The sequence below is a fragment of the Amblyomma mixtum genome, chromosome 2, assembly GCF_055824585.1.
Source record: "Amblyomma mixtum isolate Tamu chromosome 2, ASM5582458v1, whole genome shotgun sequence".
NCBI lineage: Eukaryota > Metazoa > Arthropoda > Arachnida > Ixodida > Ixodidae > Amblyomma > Amblyomma mixtum.
Genome location: NC_143013.1, coordinates 189,464,676 through 189,484,262, shown reverse-complemented (window position 1 = coordinate 189,484,262; position 19,587 = coordinate 189,464,676). Strand labels below are relative to the sequence as shown.

At 49.1% G+C, this 19,587-nt stretch overlaps 1 protein-coding gene across 5 annotated transcripts in view; it reads left to right on the top strand.

Annotated features, from left to right (window-relative positions):
• The first annotated feature begins 5,214 nt into the window (after nucleotides 1–5,214).
• The window catches only part of LOC149361861 (uncharacterized), a 31,973-nt gene continuing 17,600 nt past the window's right edge, over nucleotides 5,215–19,587 (top strand). Inside the window, exons 1-3 of one of the 5 annotated variants that reach the window (XM_089572852.1) lie at nucleotides 5,221–5,409; nucleotides 6,387–6,605; nucleotides 10,848–10,907. In XM_089572852.1, coding sequence (XP_089428978.1) covers nucleotides 5,298–5,409; nucleotides 6,387–6,605; nucleotides 10,848–10,907 — 391 coding nt within the window. In that variant the 5' untranslated portion in view covers nucleotides 5,221–5,297. Of the gene's footprint in view, nucleotides 5,410–5,463; nucleotides 5,733–6,386; nucleotides 6,606–10,847; nucleotides 10,908–19,587 lie in introns of those variants that run through there. The other 4 variants (XM_089572853.1, XM_089572856.1, XM_089572855.1 and 1 more) reach the window with 4 other exon arrangements.

Genomic DNA, 19,587 nt, shown 5'->3' with positions numbered 1-19,587 from the left:
TGGAGGTGTGGCTATGACGTCAGACCACGTGACTCGCCGCAGCCACCGCGCCGCTGCTCCGACCGCGGTACGACGACCGCCGCTTCACCAGATGTGGTCATGTGATTATGCACCTGACTCAGCGTTCGCTTAAGGAGGCGACGCCGCTCCCGCATTCAGATTCGCCATAGCTTAGAGTGCGGTTGACAATGTGCCTGAAACGACTGTGAGGACTTTGCACTATACACCGATTACAGCGCGCAGCTCTTCCATTTGAGACCAGATGGCGCCACAGGTGCGCTCGGAGCACGGCGCCATTACAGGCCTCGTAGGTCGCCGGCGTGTACGCAGCGACGCATCAGTGGAAATATCACGGGTGGCTGCCGAATGTGTTCTTCCTACGAGGATATGAAAAGGCAAAAGAAATACGTGCTGTGTTGTGGATTGCAAGAATTGCGACAGAGAGTTAAAGGTGCGCAATGAGATTGTTCGCGACCTTCACGGAACCCAACTGCGCAAAGACGTACTACCCCTGTTCGTGCCCGTTTGCTGTGCACCCTTTTCTACTCCTTCCTGGGTCGGCGTACCTGAGTTTGGATGGTAGAGGTACCTCCTAAATCGATGGACAGTGAAGCTTCCCTCTCTCTCTCTCTCTCCTAACAGGTGGACGCAGCAAAGACGTCCGCCAGCGTAGCTAGCCAATCTAGAAAGAAAGGCTGCGATCTTTGAAAGTCTGCGAGAGAAAGTGCACAACACAGCCGCATGAAAAAGCTGTTCCGCTGCCTAAACCGTGACGGCGTGCTTTCATTCGCTGTCAGTTGCATTCTGCGTGCGTAGCGAGACGCCATAGTTCACAAGTTAACGTGTGTTGCTATTAGTAACAGGCGCGCCCGAAGCCAAATGAGAAACTGAAAAGGACGACTTACAATCCTACGTACATAAAACTACACACCGCTACTCTATGTTATGCAGTGCACAGCCGTACGAGCGAAAAACGCAGTCTCTCGTGTATTACATGTCGTCTTGGTGCTACTGTTGAACTTCGCTCCAAGAGCGCGATTTTTGTACACCATATTCGACTGCTACGGATGCTGTGCTGGATAGTAGTCCTTGTTCGAGGTCCATGCGAGACGGACACTAAGTCCTCTCAGGTGAGTGCTCAAAGTGAAGCTGATTACTTAGCTCCAAAGAGACCTTGATCACTTCCATGTCCACAAATCGAGCGTTGAGCGCGCTACAGTTGTGAGGCTGACATAATTGTGAAGTTCATGTATCACGAACGCGTAGCATGAATAACAATTATACCGGGGAATCATTCGACACGATTGCATACCACATGGTACTGCTTCCATGAGAGCATTTATGTATATATTTTTGTCGCCTTTCTGTGTTTAGCAAACCAGTAGAAATATTTTGGGTTTCCTAACACCGGCAACAGGTTGTAAACAAATGCGTACGATGCCCGCGTGAACATTTTAGAGCGGTGTCTGCATGCACGCACACAATACGACAAAAACCTACGCTGCCGCAGGAGCAATTAACCTCAACGTTTTATATAATAACAATAAAAAACCTTCAGCAAAGCCTTCAGCGGAAGCATTCAGGTGATCCATTCGTTGGTTCGAAAAGGCGGAGAGCTGAGCTGCTCTCCGCGACATGATGCCCGATCACATTTTCACGCATGAAATGATCAAATTAGGGTTCTCACATGTTTTTAGAATCTTTGGCGAAACCCCAGCGTCGTCTTCCCACTCGTTTCTAATCGCATCAGCCGAAACATTGGCTGTCAGAACTGAACCATCAGACGCAGAATCCCTGGCGACGGGGCACGCCCCGAGGAGGCATGTAATGGCGGCGTGATCACGTGATCAAATATGGTAGCTTTCATGAGACGGCGCTGTAAAGCATCTATAGACAATAGGCTGCGTCTGATCATCCGTCTGAAATCGCCCGACGTGCTGCTTCGCTACAGAGAAGACGATAAGCTAAGCCTGGTAAAGCAGAAACTGAAACCGAGGAAGAGCGTGAGCAACGACTGGCTAAGCTGCTGCGTATTATACGGACCGCAGTCATCCTTGCAATCGCCAAATGATACGGTACGATGCATCAACAATTTCTGAACATCTAAACCGCCATTTTCAGTGGTATCTCTCTGTCTTATGTGAGGCACAGAGCGTGTTCGGTTCGTAGAAGACTTAGGGTGATAGGTCTGTGCAATTTTTTTCTGGTTAGCCAGGTATGATCGCTCTGCTTGATTAAGCAGACTTCGTCTTCGAAACCGTGATTCTATGAAATTTGGAAGGGGTCATCATCATACGCTTCACGCGTCATATTACATGTCTTCTGCTATGCTCACCGTTGCATTGTTTTCTATGGAAGCTGCTGCTTTCTAGGCGTCAAGTAACATGTGCAACACAGGAGCATCAGCCAGTCTGGAGGTGTTACCAGATGCACACGACTTTTACTGTAGAAAACGAAGGGTAGACGACAAGCGCACAGATGAGTATCATCAGGTTGGCCTTTTGAAGTGATTAAAGTAGACTGAGATCAAAAAAGCCATTATTGTAGTAAGGTTTTGCATGACAAACGATGTGATTCCAGTGTGTAATTTTGGGCAGCTACACAAATGGTTCTGTGGCCGTGCCCGACCATGGTGGCGCCAAATCATAATAAGAAGGAAACGAGTGCCACGGCACTGCCGAGGTCGTCCTCCCCGGAGTTCGACCCATCCATCCCCCCACCGCACTTCGGCCTCATTTCGACATACGCGGTGAGGCTACAACATTGCAGACTACCTCGCAGAAAATATCCGCCCTCAGCCAAGGGGCTTTCCAAAGCGGGTAGGTTAGATAGCGACGCCGGCACACTGGATTTACAACTCAGCCGCCCCTTCTTAACCTATAATAACCCTTGTTCTTACAACCCCAAAAGCAAATTGGGCGTGAAGAAGGTGGGCCTGCGTCATATGGTGGGGACCTGCCCAAACAATCTGCCTGACAATCCAAATGCTGTGCCAGCTAGAGAGATATCGAGACTGATCTGTCCAGCTTTGGACTCGAGTCCCAACATACCCTCGTAGACCGAGAACAGACCGCAACGGCAGCCGCTGGAGTCCCGCGGACTAGGAACGCCGCCCAGACATCCCGCTCCCAAATGTCTCAATAAAGTTTTAGATCGCAGTTCTTTGGCGCCTGTTTCTGTTTCGCGGAGTCGTCGTCGCCGTTGTCCGTTGTAACCAGCAGTGAACACCTTAGTCGCGCTTTAAGCTGCGAAACCAATGGAGCGGGAGCTTGGAAAGCAGAGGGCAAAATGGGTAAATTGGTTTTTGAGGAAAGGAAATGGAGCGCTATCTGTCTCACACATCTCGGTGGACACCTGAACCAGAGGGAAGGCGCATAACTGCCCTCTTGGAACAGTGGAGGCATGAATCGTGCTTTAAGCTTTGTGGCGGTAGTACCAGGTGGGCGCTGCATGCGTTGGCATTGACAACGTTGTGCCTTCGGCGTTTGTTGTGTTCATTGGCGTTGGCGTTGACAACGTTTTAACACTCCATAATTTTAAGGAAAGGATATGCGCATTACTGGCTACCTGCGACAGTCAACGCCTGAATATAGGTACAAGAGGTAATGAGAGAGAGATGTGGGCTGCAGGCATTCGCAACGTTGTGCCAGAAACGCCGCGCTGAAGCCATAGGCTCTCGGCGTTCAATGTGTTCATTCGCGTTAGCGTCGAGAGCGTTTTACACCGATCGTTTTAAGGAAAGGAAGTGCTGGTTTGGTTTTGGTTTTGTGGGGTTTAACGTCCCAAAGCGACTAAGGCTATGAGAGACGCCGTAGTGAAGGGCTCCGGAAATTTCGACCACCTGGGGTTCTTTACCGTGCACTGACATCGCCCGTGTACTGTGCGATGAGAGTGCACGTTAAAGAACCCCAGGTGGTCGAAATTTCCGGAGCCCTTCACTACGGCGTCCCTCATAGCCTTAGTCGCTTTGGGACGTTAAACCCCACAAAACCAAAACCAAACCAGCACTTCCTTTCCTTAAAATGAAAGGAAGTGCGCATAACTGGCTCCCTGGGTCAGTGGATGCCTGAATCGCGTTTATAGGTACGTACGTGGGGTGATGAGGGAGAGAAATGTGGCTAGCCGTATGCGTTATCGCTGACAACAGTCAGCGAACTCTCGCGATCAACTATTAACTGCCACCTGCTAGGGTGACAGGGTGGGTGGGGACTGCAATGTAGTTATAAAGAAAAACATGAATTCCTTACGTCTCATGTGGGAAAACGTCCTGTTCCTCTCACTCGTAACGCCTCCCACGGCTGTGACAACCTCGCAAGATACTTGGATAGACCTCTTTTTTTGAGAACCAGGCGTTGGTGCAGCAAGTCGAGCATATATCCATCTAATTCTCCGATCACAAAGCTTCCTTCATTACAGTCACGAACTGTTAGTGGAGTGTTTCTTGAGGAACGAATATGTGTGAAAAATAGCAAGTTGTCTGTAATTGTACACACATCTCTTGCTCGAATTATTTGCCTCAATGTATCGAAAAGCTGAAACAGCTGATGTGCTGCGGTCAAATTTCGCATTAGGACGCAATGTAATTGTCGGCAATTTTTTTTTCATTCATTCATTTATACTGGAACTGAGGCCAAGCGGATCGCCGTCGTTCTCATCCTCTTCCTTGCGTCTTCTTCCACACGGCTGTAGCTCAAGTACCATCTTTGCCCAAAATGACTCGTAAGCAGGGCCGCACTAGCAGCTGCGACGAAAGGAATCCTAGGGACTCTGACTATGAGGTTCATACTCAATTTAATCAATAAAGGTTTGCAACAACAACGAAAGCAATCAGGCAACAGGGCTTGTTTCTTTTATAGTGGAGCCTTTATGGCATCCATAAAGACCAAAATGCATTGAAATGTTAAGACGAGGGCTCTCATTACCTTACAAAAACCTAGAGCTTACGAGGAGCCGGAAGTGTTACACTACATGGCTGTTGTTGTTGTTGTTGTCATAGCCTTTGACAGAATGGACGGCTAATAAACGAATCCCGTTGCCTGGTCCCCTTCGGCAAAGACGGTACGTGCCTCAATAAAATTCTAAATGGTTAGCAAGGCGTTCGATCAAAGTCTAGAAAAGTTCATTACTTGACTGCCGGAAGTGTTTGAAGAACGTCCTCCGCGCCATCAGTTTCCGTTTGTACTGCACAAGTCCAATTTCTTGCTTTTGGTATAAGCGCGTTCCTCGCGGCGACGAAGAAAAGCAGCAGCCGCACGAACGCCTTGGCTCGCGGCAGCTCGTGAACCGACAGGCGTTCGATGCTGAGGCCGCGTCGACGGAGCTGCGTTCTCAGGGAGCCCAGGACTGAGAGGACGCCCTGGTTCGCCACACCCACCTCCCTGCACTGCGAGCCGCTGGATCTGAGAGAAGGTACCGTTCACCACGGCCTTGGTCCCTGCATGATAGCGAGATGCAGCACGGTCCATGCATGTGATATGGATTACGTAGTTCTCCCGAGGCGCGCCCTTCCCTAGCGATGATACTACCGCAGCTCGTGAACGGCTAGTGGTCGACCGCATTCCATGAAGCGACGCTCCCTCCTATTTTGATGACCGAGCGAATGAAATACGTTTTAAGCTAGGCGCTCACTTTACCTTCGCGAGAACTCGATGCCTTGCGAAGCAGTACGCGGTGACAGGCGTACCGTCTTTCGGTGTATAGTTCCAAACGCACTATGGCTCCTGCAGTTCAAGGTGCGTATTTGCATCTCCTTCACCGCTCCTCCATTCCTTGCCCAGCGCATTACAGGTGCCCACATTGAGCCAGACATTTAATGCCCCTTTCCTCTTCCTCTTGTCATCTGGCTATGCGCACGGACGTCGCTCCTTTTGTATTTTACTTTTTATCCAGCATGTTCATGCAATTTCAGTGCATGAATGTCTGGTGTTTCTTTAACGTCAATCCGGGGTCCTCCCCTACAGTTCCTAGTTTTTCTTCCACCATCCCTCCATTGCATCCTTCACGGCTTGCGCGCGGTCGACAGTGACAGAGAGCATGCCGTTGGTTTCCTCACAAGCAATTATATTTCTTAGAACCGTGGTGAGCCTGCACGCCTTTTCAGCCGGTCTGGATGCAATGGAAAAGTAATCGCGAATGATGAACTGACAGTACTTCGTTCATGTACACACAGCGGTCACCTGGAACCGCTTGTTTCCTTAATGACGAAGTCTCCCCTGAACTGGGGCTTTATGAGAGTTGTCCTCTGAGCGTGGTAGCTGCCATACATCACCTACCTTTTGCAGCTTGCCTTTTCAGTAATGAATGCGGGTTTTACGCAACGTTTAACGATCCACTCTACTGCAAAAAGCGTCAGTATGCTTGGGATTCATGCAACGTTTTCTTTCCAGCGCAACAGATATTTCGTGCCTGCGGCTCTGTAGTCACCGGCACCAGCAAGGAGACGAGCACCATGGAGCAGCAGCAGAGGCCGATGACCGAGACGACAGGCCAGATGGGCGCCGATGGACCTGAGAAGGAATGCGTCGGTGACAAGACCTTCATGATGCGTGACGGAGCCGTGTGCGGCGACATCGCTGAGATCAACAAGCCGTGCGTCGAGCAGCCAGGTGGGCAAATGCACGAAGCAACCGTGACCGGTGTTGCTCCTCTCTCGTGATCCTCGGCTTAGAACCAATCGGCAGTCGTACTCTATTACCTTACAGTAAGGTTTCCGATGGCGACGTCAGCGTCTTAACCTATAGCTAGTTAGGCGAGAACAACATCATTTTGAAATCACACTGATGCTCCACAAGGTGGGTGGCCTGTCGGCTTTAGCCCGCTGTTTACCCAGCACCGCCGCATATAGTCAGCGCTCCCGGCTCTGGGCGAGGGAAGAATTTGGTGGTGGTGGTGGTGGGACGCTTTTAAGGCGAAAGCCTTTATTGCCTCATATTGTCTTTAGCAGCCGTGTCGGCAGATTTGTCCGCGTTTCGGCGTCAGCTCTGGTTAAACCGGGTAAATTGCGTTAGCAATGGTGCGCGCGTTCTTCTGGCGATTCTTCAGCGCGTTGCCTTCGCCTGGTAGCACTGCGGTGTTCCTGAGCAGTCAGGTGTTGATTCATCGGTGACCGATGACGTGAAACCACTCTGCGAGGTAGAACGTTGTCGCCAAGCTACATCCTTAGTACGACGCTTTGTGTTCTGGCGTCTCTTTGTGTTCTGGCGTCTCTTGTGCATGTTGTCGCTTTCTCGCTTCTTCTTGTCGCTGCCACTTCTCCTTAGAGGACCGCATAGCAAAGCATTCACGCCAAGGCAAGCGCGCATTTATAGACGCCACAGCGCGGGAGCATAGACGCCGCCATATTTGCTCACGTGACCATTCCGCCACGCTGCCAGGTAGTCCACACAACGCCATCACCCGTTCGGCTGTACGCCTTGCTAGTCGGTAAATTGGTTTTTGAGGAAAGGAAATGTTTGTCTCGCATATCTCGGTGGACACCTGAACCTCGCCGTAACGGTAAGGGAGGAAGATGGGAGTGAACGAAGGCGTTCATTCCAAACCATCGAGCTGGCATGGCGGAGTGGTAAGCCTGCCCGTCTCGGACTCCGGAAACCCTGGTTCGATTCCCCAACTTGACCAATTTCCTACTCGGTGTTATTTATTTATGTGGTCTGACTAGAAATTAGGCTAACTGCTTAACCGATATCCTTCGAATGCCATCGACGCACTGCGCGCCAATACTGCTAATGCCGGCTTCAAAGGCCAGAAGTGGCGGACATGGCGGACCTCCTAGTGGCGCCATCTGTCGTAGGCAGAGCAAACTGCTCGGCGCCGCTGCCGCGCGGCTCCGAGCTTCCATCCCCCTTTCGCAGGGGGATGAAAGCGGCTATGCTGGGTTTGATATAATCGAACAATGTCTTTTTAAGTCAAAGCCGGGTTAGGCTCTGATACTCAGGCGGCGAGTGTCGAGGCGATGCCCGGTGGTTTAGTACTAAGCGCGCTGCGGAATAATTTCGACCGCCTGGGAATCTTGAATGTGCACTGGCATCGCACACCACAAAGGCGCTTTTTGCGATCCTCCGCTTTGGCTCAGAGGTTAAGGCGCTCGTCTACTGAGCCGGAGTACCCGAGCTCGAACCCGACCGCGGCGGCCGCGTTTCGACGGAGGCGAACCGCAAAAGGCGCCCGTGTGCTGTGTGTTGTCAGTGCACGTTAAAGATCACTAGGTGGTCGAAATTATTCCGGAGACCCCCCACTACGGCATCTTTCTTTCACTATTTCCTTTATCCCTTCCGTTACGGACCCCGCCAGGATGGCTCAGTGGTTAAGGCGCTCGGCTTCTGGCCCGAAAGACGCGGGTGCGATACCGGTCGTGGCGACTGAATTTCAGTGGAGGCGAAATTCTAGAGGCCTGTGTGCTGTGCGATGTCAGTGCACGTTAGAGAACCCTAGGTGTTCGAAATTTCCGGAGCCGTTCACTACGGCGTCTGTCATAGCCTGAGTCGCTTTGGGACGTTAAACCTCAATAAACTAACCAAACCAAAACCTTCCGTTACGGCCCGGTTCGGGTGTCTACCATATATATGAGCCAATTACTGCGTCATGTCATTTCCTCAAAACCAATTTTCTATTTTTTTACTCGGTGGGAGCGGCTTCCAGAGTCAGCGCTCGGGTGGCTCGGCGCCCGCGGACGCACTTTCGTTCATCATTGAGTTTGGATGTGTGGCGGACGCTTCCCATTCGTTGGCTCCATTCGCTCCTCGAAAAGTCAGAACGTATGTTACGCTCTCGTATGTTACTTACCATGCCTGGACTGTGTTCTGTGGTGCGGTGTTTGTGCCATGCTTTGTGCCGTGCTGCTAAAATATTTCCATCGCTTTAACCGTCATCTCTCCCCAAGTTTTTTTTTTTTGTTTGTTTGTGTGTAAGGGGGGGGGGGGTGTAGGGCTCAGGATTAAATCTACGTCCTCGTGCTCATGAGGTCGAGCACTCCAACTACTGAGTCAACGCGGCGGGTCACACGTCGACCGTGCCTTTAGCGAAGGGATGGAAGTGGTGAGAGAGGTATTTAGAGATCACGAATATGTTAACTTGGTTCGTGGGCTCAACCGAAGCGCATTCAGCGCCGTAAATTTGCGGCACAGTACGCACAGTGCGGTACAGTGCGCAAACATTTCACCAACACTGTTCCCACTTCGAGTTATTGATCAATTCGCTCTCGCCCTACAATAAGCTTGACGTCCCAGCTAGCTCAATTGGTAGAGCGACTGCTGCGGTGTAGCGGTGGTCCCGGGTTCGAACCCCGGACCAAGAAAAGTTTTTCTAAAAACTGCGAAGTTTCTGAGAAAGCTTGGGTGGATGTCAGTGAGTAATTACTCCCTTATTACAAATCTACTTTGTGCGCCGCCGTGGTGGCTCAGTAGTTATGGTGCTCGGCTGCTGACGCGGAATAGGCGGGTTCGATCCCGTCCGCGGCGGTTGAATTTCTTTGGAGGAGAAATTCTAGAGAGAGAAATTCTAGAGGCCCGTGTACTGTGCGATGTCAGTGCACGTTAAAGAACCCCAGGTGGTCCAAATTTCCGGAGCCCTCCACTACGGCGTCTCTCATAGCCTTAGTCGCTTTGGGACGTTAAACCCCATGAACCAAACCAAACCAAACAAATCTACTCCTCCTTGGGGGATTCCCCTTAACATTTCACCAACAGTACGGCAGACTTGGCTCAGTGTCTTGGTGAAAGCAAATACTAAAAATTCAAGGGGCACTTTGACTGTCTAAAGTACTATCGCGCTCAATATCGCGCTCGGAATTCAGGGAGAAACTTTTTCCTGAGCGGGGGAGCTGTTGTTTCCTGGAACAGCAGTTTCTCCCAGAATTCCGATCGACTGTTTGGAGGAGGCACACCACGGAATCAGCCCCGGTCGATGACCGCGCGTTGCAACTAATATTGAGCGCGATAGTACGTAGAGGCGAAAGCGTTTTCCACACCACTTTGCCTATGTGACACTGGTGACGTCACCACTGGATTACGTCACACATAATTGATGACGAAGTAATGACAAATTACTAATTAGTTGCTAATTACTGATTAATGATTAATTACTAATTAACTGTGAATTAATGACGCTTAAGATTCGCCTTTAGGAGTGGAACGCGACAGCTTGTTATAGCGCTGCCAGGCAGTCCACGGAACGCCACCACCCGTTCGGCGCGATGTCTTGCATTTAAACGCAACGCTTATTGAGGAAAGGAAAGGGCGCAGTAAATTCTCTGTCATCTTGGTGGACACCCGAACCGCACCGTACAGGAAGGGAGGAAGCGGAAGTGAAAGAAGAAAGAGAAAGAGGGGCCGAAATGAAGACACTGAAAATTGTATTTGAGGAAAGGAAATTACGCAGTAATTGTCCCGCATATCTCAGTGGACACCCGTCAAAACGCGGACACATCTGCCGACACATCTGCCGACACGGCTGTCGACACGGCTGCCGACTCGGCTGCTAACGACAGTATGAGGCATTAAAGGCTTTCGCCTTAATACGCCTGCACAATCGCCTCTCATTGCGGAGCTGGTACTTGAGAGAACCCAGGCCCGGTTTAATTAACATTACTATTCTGCGACCGACACTATGACAATTTCCAATTTTGCGTCCTTCATTGTTAGCTGAAATGAAGACAAACAGCGCGTTAGCACTTAATTATTTTCTCTGGAGCCTAGGGCGGGGCGTCGCTCCAGCCTATGGCGAGGGGCGGGGAATTCAAAAGGGCTATTCCTTCGGGATATAATTTTCACCCTCAGTCGAGTATCATCAAATATCACAATGGCCCAGTCGCGTTTCCAACTCCAGCTTTAAAAGCCGAGCCTTTCTTGCAGGCGACGCGCCGCAGCGGACGGAGCCCCTGATAACCACTGACCAGGGTACTTGCCCCGAAGGTAAGCGCGTACTTTTCAGACTTCGCAAGGTCGAATAATAAAGGCAAATGCGCGTTCAAAAGAACAGACTATGCATTTCGCGGAAACTTTACTTGTATCTCGCGTTCATTTTCGGTGCGTTCCCAGTGCACCAGGTTTCCTAACCGTTTTCATACCAGTATTGGTAGCAACAACGCTACTGCAAACGCTGGCGTTTGCAACGAGATCACAACCTTCACTAAGCGTTGCTAGCGAAAGAAAAAATTGGCAGTGGCTTAGCTCGGCTAGGCCAGGATGTACGTAGCGAAAGCAGTATCCTCTACTGACATATCGGTAGTGACGCCATCGTTGTCGTTCAGCAGCTTGGCGGCGTCTCTTAGCGAGAGGCTCCTCTTGTTCTTCGGGCGTCTTGGCCACCCGCTTAGCCTTTCTCGTCTCATTCTCTGTACTCTCTGTCGGCCGGCCTGGGGCGGGCAGGGCACTGTTTAGATATTAGTTTGGGCAGGGAGCCCAAACTAATATCTGTCGGCCGTCCTATGTGATGATAACTGCGGACATCATTGAGACTTCAACCATGAAAGTGTGGGAGAATGGATTGGAGTTTCACATACTATGCCAGGGGCGATCGTCGGTGGGCACGAACGCCGCGAAAACGTGAAAGGATAACTGCTGCGTGTGCGAGTACCAGTGGAGTAAGAGCCGAAGTACCGAACGAGTGGTGTGAAAAATCCGTCATCTTAGTACTGTGGGACGGTCGGGGTGGCGGAACCTGGCTTGGGGGAGGGGATCCTAGTCGAGCCCCTGTAGGTTTTCCCTGTCTCAGACGGTCGGAGATTGCCCACAAAATGTTCTCTGTGGTGTGGGAGTACGCTCGACGCCGAGGGCCCGCTACTGGTGGACTGAGTGCTCGCCCTTCAAGGAGGCCTGAAAAGGAACTCAGGATCAAATCAAACTAAATCTGGTCAAAATCCCTGCTGTCCCCAATCCCACCTAAATCCCATAACCCAATCCAACTTCCAATCTCCCATCCATTAGCCCATCCCTTCCGCTACTTCCCAGGGGAGATCAGGGGATTCTCCCCGGGCCCGCTCCCCCGGTTGTGGGTCGCTACAGTAGCATTTTCTCTTTTATTTTATTTTTCCACCCATGGGTGGCAAAAAATATATTTTGCCTACGGGCCTATTCTTTTATTTTCCAATTGGGTTAAGCTTGTTGTGCGTACGCGGTGCAGGCAGGGGCATATTTTTATTTCCTTTTGGTTGCCCCAACGTAACAAATGTCGGCCGGCCTTGTACCATGCGACGACTTCTGGATCGGAAGACTTAATTTCACGCAGTCTGTACTGCTGCCGAGACGAGCACGGCAGTGCACTTTACGAGCACGGCAGTGCGTCGTACATTTCGAGAGGGGTGTTCAATGCGTGCCGCATGATGGCGCTTCTACTATACGCCAAGCACGGAGGAAGTCGCCGGAAGAGGAGGAAATTTGGTACTCGCTTGATTGCGACATCTGTAATTAACGTCCTCATAATTGCTCATCATCATCATCATCAGCCAGACTACGCCCACTGCAGGGCAACGGCCTCTCCCATGTCTCTCCAATTAACTTCGTGCCACTGGGATTCGAACCCCGGTTCTCTTGCTCGCGAGGCGGATTCTCTACCTCTGGCCATCGCTGCCACTCTGATAATTACTCATGTAGGCCTTAATACATAATACATATCTCGAAGATGTGGTTTTATGAACTGTGCATTTACTGGATGCACCTTTATTTAGCTGGCAGAGTGGCAGCTTCCCCGTCTCGCGCTCCGGCGGCCCGGGTTCGATTCCCATCTAAACCATAATTTTCTTATTCTTTTCATTTCTGATGACTGGCAGTCCGCGCGGTGCCATGACACTGGTTGCCCTGGTAACGGCATAGCAGTGGCCTTGTCACTACTGCGCATGCCCCGTAGTGGCCTTTGGCAGGCACCGCGAAATGCGCTTCTGCTGGCCTAGTGTAGATTTCACTGCAAAAGCAGCCATTTTCGCACACCCCTGCTAGCACTTGTGGATTCTCTCCTTATTTCGTCACAAGGAACCGTAATGTTTAGATCCGCAGCCATTGATGTGGTAGATACTGTCAAGGTGTTAGGGGTATATTTTAATTCAACTTTACAATGGAATGATAATGTAAATAGTATAATCAGCAAACTGAGCTGCATAACTGGAATTTTAAATCGCAACCGCTATACTCTTCCAAAAAAAGTTAAACTAATGGTCTATAACGCTCTCTTTGTCTCCCACCTAAACTACTCTCATTTAGTCTGGGGAACAACAACAAAAACTAATCTGTTGAAACTTGAAAGGCTACAGAAAAAAATAGTACGAATAATTGAAAACGTTGAATACACAGCACCTTCTTCACATATCTTTGCTTCGCTTAATTTGTTAAAAGTAAGAAATATATACGAATACAAATTATGCAGGCAGTACGGTTTAAGCGTCCAACGAAAGAGTACAGTTTTTACTGAAATGGCAGAATTAAGACCCAATTATCCCACCTACAGCACCAGAACTCCAGAACGATGAAAAATTCCAAAATGTCGCACTGCCTATGGACAACAAACACTCCGGTATAATCTTCCGCGATTATTCAATGCTGCAAAAAAAGAAGCCGCTGGTGTATCCAATATGTCTCTTCCAAATATGTACAAATATTTTGCTACTCATACTTTTTTTTTTGTGAATGAACGCACAGGTCTATCCTTATGTTCAATTACATTGCATTGTTTACGTTTAAAAAAAAGGGGGGGGGGGAAAAAATGTTTTCCCAGGCGTCCAAAACCAGCGCTTTATTGAAACACTTATTTAGGCTTATTTTATTTTGTGATGCGATATAGTGATGTTTTTTGTGTTTTTTTTTCTCTTTGCAACAAAAATGCGACTGTTTATTGCCCCACTCTGCTGCTGTATACACTGTAAGGGGGCGGAGGATTTTTCAAGCCGCAAATGTACGGCTTTTCCCTCCGCCTCCTTCCACTTTTTTGTGGAGAATAAAACTTGTGTGTGTGTGTGTGTGTGTGTGTGTGTGTGTGTGTGTGTGTGTGTGTGTGTGTGTGTGTGTGTGTGTGTGTGTGTGTGTGTGTGTGTGTGTGTGTGTGTGTGTGTGTGTGTGTGTGTGTGTGTGTGTGTGTGTGTGTGTGTGTGTGTGTGTGTGTGTGTGTGTGTGTGTGTGTGTGTGTGTGTGTGTGTGTGTGTGTGTGTGTGTGTGTGTGTGTGTGTGTGTGTGTGTGTGTGTGTGTGTGTGTGTGTGTGTGTGTGTGTGTGTGTGTGTGTGTGTGTGTGTGTGTGTGTGTGTGTGTGTGTGTGTGTGTGTGTGTGTGTGTGTGTGTGTGTGTGTGTGTGTGTGTGTGTGTGTGTGTGTGTGTGTGTGTGTGTGTGTGTGTGTGTGTGTGTGTGTGTGTGTGTGTGTGTGTGTGTGTGTGTGTGTGTGTGTGTGTGTGTGTGTGTGTGTGTGTGTGTGTGTGTGTGTGTGTGTGTGTGTGTGTGTGTGTGTGTGTGTGTGTGTGTGTGTGTGTGTGTGTGTGTGTGTGTGTGTGTGTGTGTGTGTGTGTGTGTGTGTGTGTGTGTGTGTGTGTGTGTGTGTGTGTGTGTGTGTGTGTGTGTGTGTGTGTGTGTGTGTGTGTGTGTGTGTGTGTGTGTGTGTGTGTGTGTGTGTGTGTGTGTGTGTGTGTGTGTGTGTGTGTGTGTGTGTGTGTGTGTGTGTGTGTGTGTGTGTGTGTGTGTGTGTGTGTGTGTGTGTGTGTGTGTGTGTGTGTGTGTGTGTGTGTGTGTGTGTGTGTGTGTGTGTGTGTGTGTGTGTGTGTGTGTGTGTGTGTGTGTGTGTGTGTGTGTGTGTGTGTGTGTGTGTGTGTGTGTGTGTGTGTGTGTGTGTGTGTGTGTGTGTGTGTGTGTGTGTGTGTGTGTGTGTGTGTGTGTGTGTGTGTGTGTGTGTGTGTGTGTGAGACGAGATTTTCTCCCATTCTCCCTTTTGAAGAGAAAACATGCCGTTTATAAGCATTAGGCTACAGTTACCTTAACTTTCGTGGCTTAGTATGGTGAAATTTAGCTTTGTTTTATTCGAGAACATTTGCTGTCTTTACTGCTGGCGTTCACCCAGCAAAGCGAGCAAGAAAAGCTGTACTCGTCACATATTTATCCCAGCGGGGAGTGAAACATCTGAAGGTTAGAGGTGTCGGGCAGCACGTCATGCGCCTGGGGCATTTCAGTGATTGTCTGCGTTCAACTTGGGGGTTGTTAGCCTCAAGGTGAATTGCAATATCAGTAAGAGCAACTGTTAAACTTGTTAAAACTGTCCGGTCCAGATGGTTAGGTACTGACTGGTGCTTCTGAAGGGTGCAATGTGGCGTCAGGTTTCGCCGCCGACTGACGCCGAGCCCTCCACTACGGCGTCTCTCTTAGCCTTAGTCGCTTTGGGACGTTAAACGCCATAAACCAAACCATATTCCTAAGGAGGGGCAGAGGGTTACAAAAACTGACGATAATAGAAAGAAAGAAAGCAGTTCTGTAATATTTTGCCACTGGAATAATTATTACATTCGATGGCACATAACTGAAATATTACCAGAAATCTCCGCTTGCTGGTCGTGTTTTCCGCCAAGTCTGTCTTTTCGGATGATGTGCATGGATGAGGTATATTAAAGGACCTGCCTCCACTTAACCACATAACCATGATCAGCGAACGTGAACAGCCTCGCAATTCGCTGAAAAGGGCAGTCACCAAAGCAGCTGGTTACTGCCGAAGTGCAAAGAATCTGTGCAGACATCACAGCGAGTCAGGCGCATAAAGTTCTTGCGTCTCTGTTTATATATTCAGGCGAAAGCCTTTAATGCGTCATACTGTCGTGACCAACACGTGTTAGCAAATGTGTCCGCGTTTCGGATGCACGCCTTATATGGGCATATGCGAAGCCTGAGCCAATCGATAATAGAAAGACATCGGAACATGATATAAAGAAATTTCATGGTGATATCATTGTACTTAAAGACTAAATGAATAACAGGTTATTAGCAGTAGTTAAGAAGTGGCATGTGGGACTGTGCACTGCGCTTTTACCTTAACAGTGTACTAGTTAAGATAACATTAACTACCACTAACCATACATTAACTAGTATCACGAAATGTGCAAGTGATACTTAACTATCATTAACCATCAATATTAGATGTTTCTAGACATTTCGTACACATTGTGTCGTACGATCTAGAGCATTCCACCACTTCACAGTTGAGTGACAGGACATGATAGATGGCATTAGAACAATAGTAAAGATCAATCAGCCCAATTATTTCTAGTCAGACCACATAAATAAATAAAACCGAGTAGGAAATTGGTCCAGTTGGCGAATCGAACCAGGGTCTCTGGAGTGCGAGACGAGCACGCTAACCGCTCTGCCATGCCAGCTCGATGTTTTGGAATCAACAAAGGCTCGTTTAGCTAATACGGCGTCTTCGTTCACTCCCATCTTCCTGCCTTCCCTTAGGGCGATGTTCAGGTGCCCACCCAGATATGCGAAACAGATACATTTCGTTTCCTCAAAAAAAAATTTACCATCGAGCAAGGCGTAGAGCCGATTGGGCGATGACGTTCTGTGGACTGCCTGGCAGCGTTGAGACGCTGTCGCGTTCCACTCTTAGAGGAGAAGCTTAACATCTTAACCCCATATCGGTGACACAAGCAGCAACACTGCACTTAAGGCTTTCGCCTCACCGTACTTAAGGTCAACAAAGTGCCCCCCTTAATTTTTTTCATGTAATCCCTGGTTTTCTATTTACAAGTCCATGGAAGTCAAAGGAGTCATGGGCAGGAGGATAGTAGCGCTTATAGTGCCGCCATCTCTCTCAAGGTCTTCGGCTGAAGCCAACGCCTCGACCGCTACCGGCGCCACCGCAGCGTCAAGTGCCCACCGAACGAGACAGGTGGCGAGAGAGGGCAGCAGTCGTCCCCTCGCCCTACGCGCCGTCATGCGTCGAACCACGGAAACTGGGCTGAGGGAGTTGGGGGAGGAGGAAAGGCCGCGCCGCGTCCTAATTTCTGCGCTGGTTCCTCACCCCTGCCATTATAGCAGCCCTCCTCCGAGATGCAAACGGAAGGAAGCCTGAGGGCATCACGCCGGCAGCAGGGTCACTTACCGTCACTAGGTCCCTCCTTTGCTTCCCAGAGGCCGCGTCACGCAATGCTTTGTTTATCGCGCTTCCAGGCCGCTTACTGCGTTTAACGACCTCCGGTCCCCTTCATGTTTTACAGGACGGGAGGTGAGAAACGAGTATCATTAACTGCGGCACGTCGTGTGACGGGACACATTTGATAATCAAAACTCATGTTCTTGGATTGCTCTTTGTATGTCGCTGGCCTCCAAAATGCTATGCTGTTGTAAAAAAGAAAAGCGGTGTTTACACGTGACCCCCGCAGACTACGCGTGGTGGGGCAAACATAATAGGCTTGAGATGAGCAAGGGTGGATGCAAGTACACGAATAACTGTACTCTGGGTTCTATTTCAAGTGCAATCATGCCGCTGCGAGAAAAAAATTAACATGCATTGTGTTTATGCAAAACCACACCTGTCATCCATAAACCATACACAGCCTTTTTCAGAACTGTACAGCAGAAAGGGTCTGCTTTTAAACCAGTACGATGTCAGCGCGCGTAAAGAACACCATGGTCTAAATTAATGCGGAACCTTCCACTGAGGAAGTCATCATAACGCCGTGTCGCCTCTGGACGTTCGACCACAGAATTAACGTTTTTTTATTCTAACGAAAAGTTGTAGAAGTCTAAAGACTAATTTACAAAGTTGTGTAAGAAATACCGTAAGCATTAGTCAACAGTGATTCTCGAAGAGCCAAGATCGATTTTTTGTCGAATCGATTACGAGAAAGGTTAATCAAATATTTCTTGGCATCCTGTTTCCATGTTCAAACAGATGCGGGATAAGAAGCCTTTAGTTGGATTTATGCTTTTTATGGAAGCTGAATAATTGAAGCAGGCCTGTATCTGTAGTAAAATTACAGCCACTTCCAATAAAAGAAGAGTTTTTATAAGCTAGAAACGGTGAAATAATTAAATACAGAACACCGGCCGTTTCGCGTGCATCCTACGGTGTTGTAAACGCAACCTATAAGGCGCATATCTCTGAGTTTTTGTGTCGCTATTATTGACTTGCCAGTGCTAATCACGGAGTCCTGTTCGGTGTTGACGTCGCGAGGTTCAATTTAGCTGTGGGAAAAGTTTCAAATCCAATTTTCTGAGCAATAAATGGGTCCTTTGTTGATGAAGAAACGTCAGCATAGCCACAAAGACGCATGCAATCAAATTGTGTTAAGAGCTAAAATTGGATGTAATTGTCATCCGTGTCCCATAAATAAGGAAATGCAGCGACCTTAAAACTTAATCAGCTGACACTTAGTATTAAATAACATTTATCCTCAAATGCCGATCACACGTCACATAAAGGAACAGCAGAACCTTGCTAACCGAAAAGAAACATCGGCAAGAAAAAGAACTAAAATTAAGCGAAAAATTCCTAGGCCGACACAGGATAGTATACATCATTCAGATGAAACCCTGCAAGCGCCGGATTCAGCATATGGTGCGTTAATTCTGGCCTACTCTCTCCTAGTGCAGCAATTCTGGCTTCCGGAGAACAGTGAGGGAACTGCCAAAATTGAAGTGCCTGCTCGACAGCGTGAACTGCGTAAGCGCTTCGTGAGGCTTCGAGTGCAGCCTAGGTCAAAAAGGAAAAAAAAAACCCGCCCGCGATTTTTCTACTCGGTCGTTCTGTGCGGCAAGTTTTGTAGGGCGAAGGATATTATCGCCCTTAACCCTGCGGACATAACGATTCCCCCCATTATTGTAGAACATGGTATATCTCTCCTAACTTTAGGTCTTGATTTTTCACCCGTAAACACTGTAGAGACGGACCCATTTTGAAATTGAGTTCTTGTCCCGAAGGGCGACACTTTTTAGCTGTGAACACACTCCGCACCATTTGTAGCCCCTCCACTTTCGTTTGTTAATTAATGTCTCATGGGTAAAGTGTGGACAGGAGGATAGGCTAAGCGCCTGCAGCTCCATCATAGTACTTGCGTGACTGCTTTCACAAGGCAGACAATCAGCAGCTCACTGCTTTAACAGCCGCAGAAATATTCCGTTTTATGAGGTTTGAAGTCCCAAAAGACTCAGGCTATGAGGGACGCCGTAGTGGAAGACTCCGAATAATTTCGGCCACCTGGAGTTTTTTAACGTGCGTAACATTGCACAGTACACGGGCCTCTAGCATTTCGCCCCTATCGAAATTCGACCGCAGCGGCCGGGATCGAACCCGCGCCTTTCGGGTCTGCAGCCGACCTCCATAACCAAACCCTCCACCTCGGTTATGAACGTTAGCAGAAATACTGTACATAGCTGCCATCATGGTACCGGTTCGAGCCACCTGGACACAGGAGATTGCGGCTGCCAGATTTGTACCCCTTGTATTTTGTCCGTAGAGTAACGGTTGGCTGCTAGGAAGAGTTACCAATATAGCTGCTACTGCGCTTAACAAGGTTGCGGACAAGGCGTGTATGACGTTCTGGTATTCGTTTTCGCTGTAGAGGGGGTGTGTTAAGTTTTCTGTAACCATCTGTGGAGCGCGCCTCCGCATCCCCTAGGAGCCAAGGGGC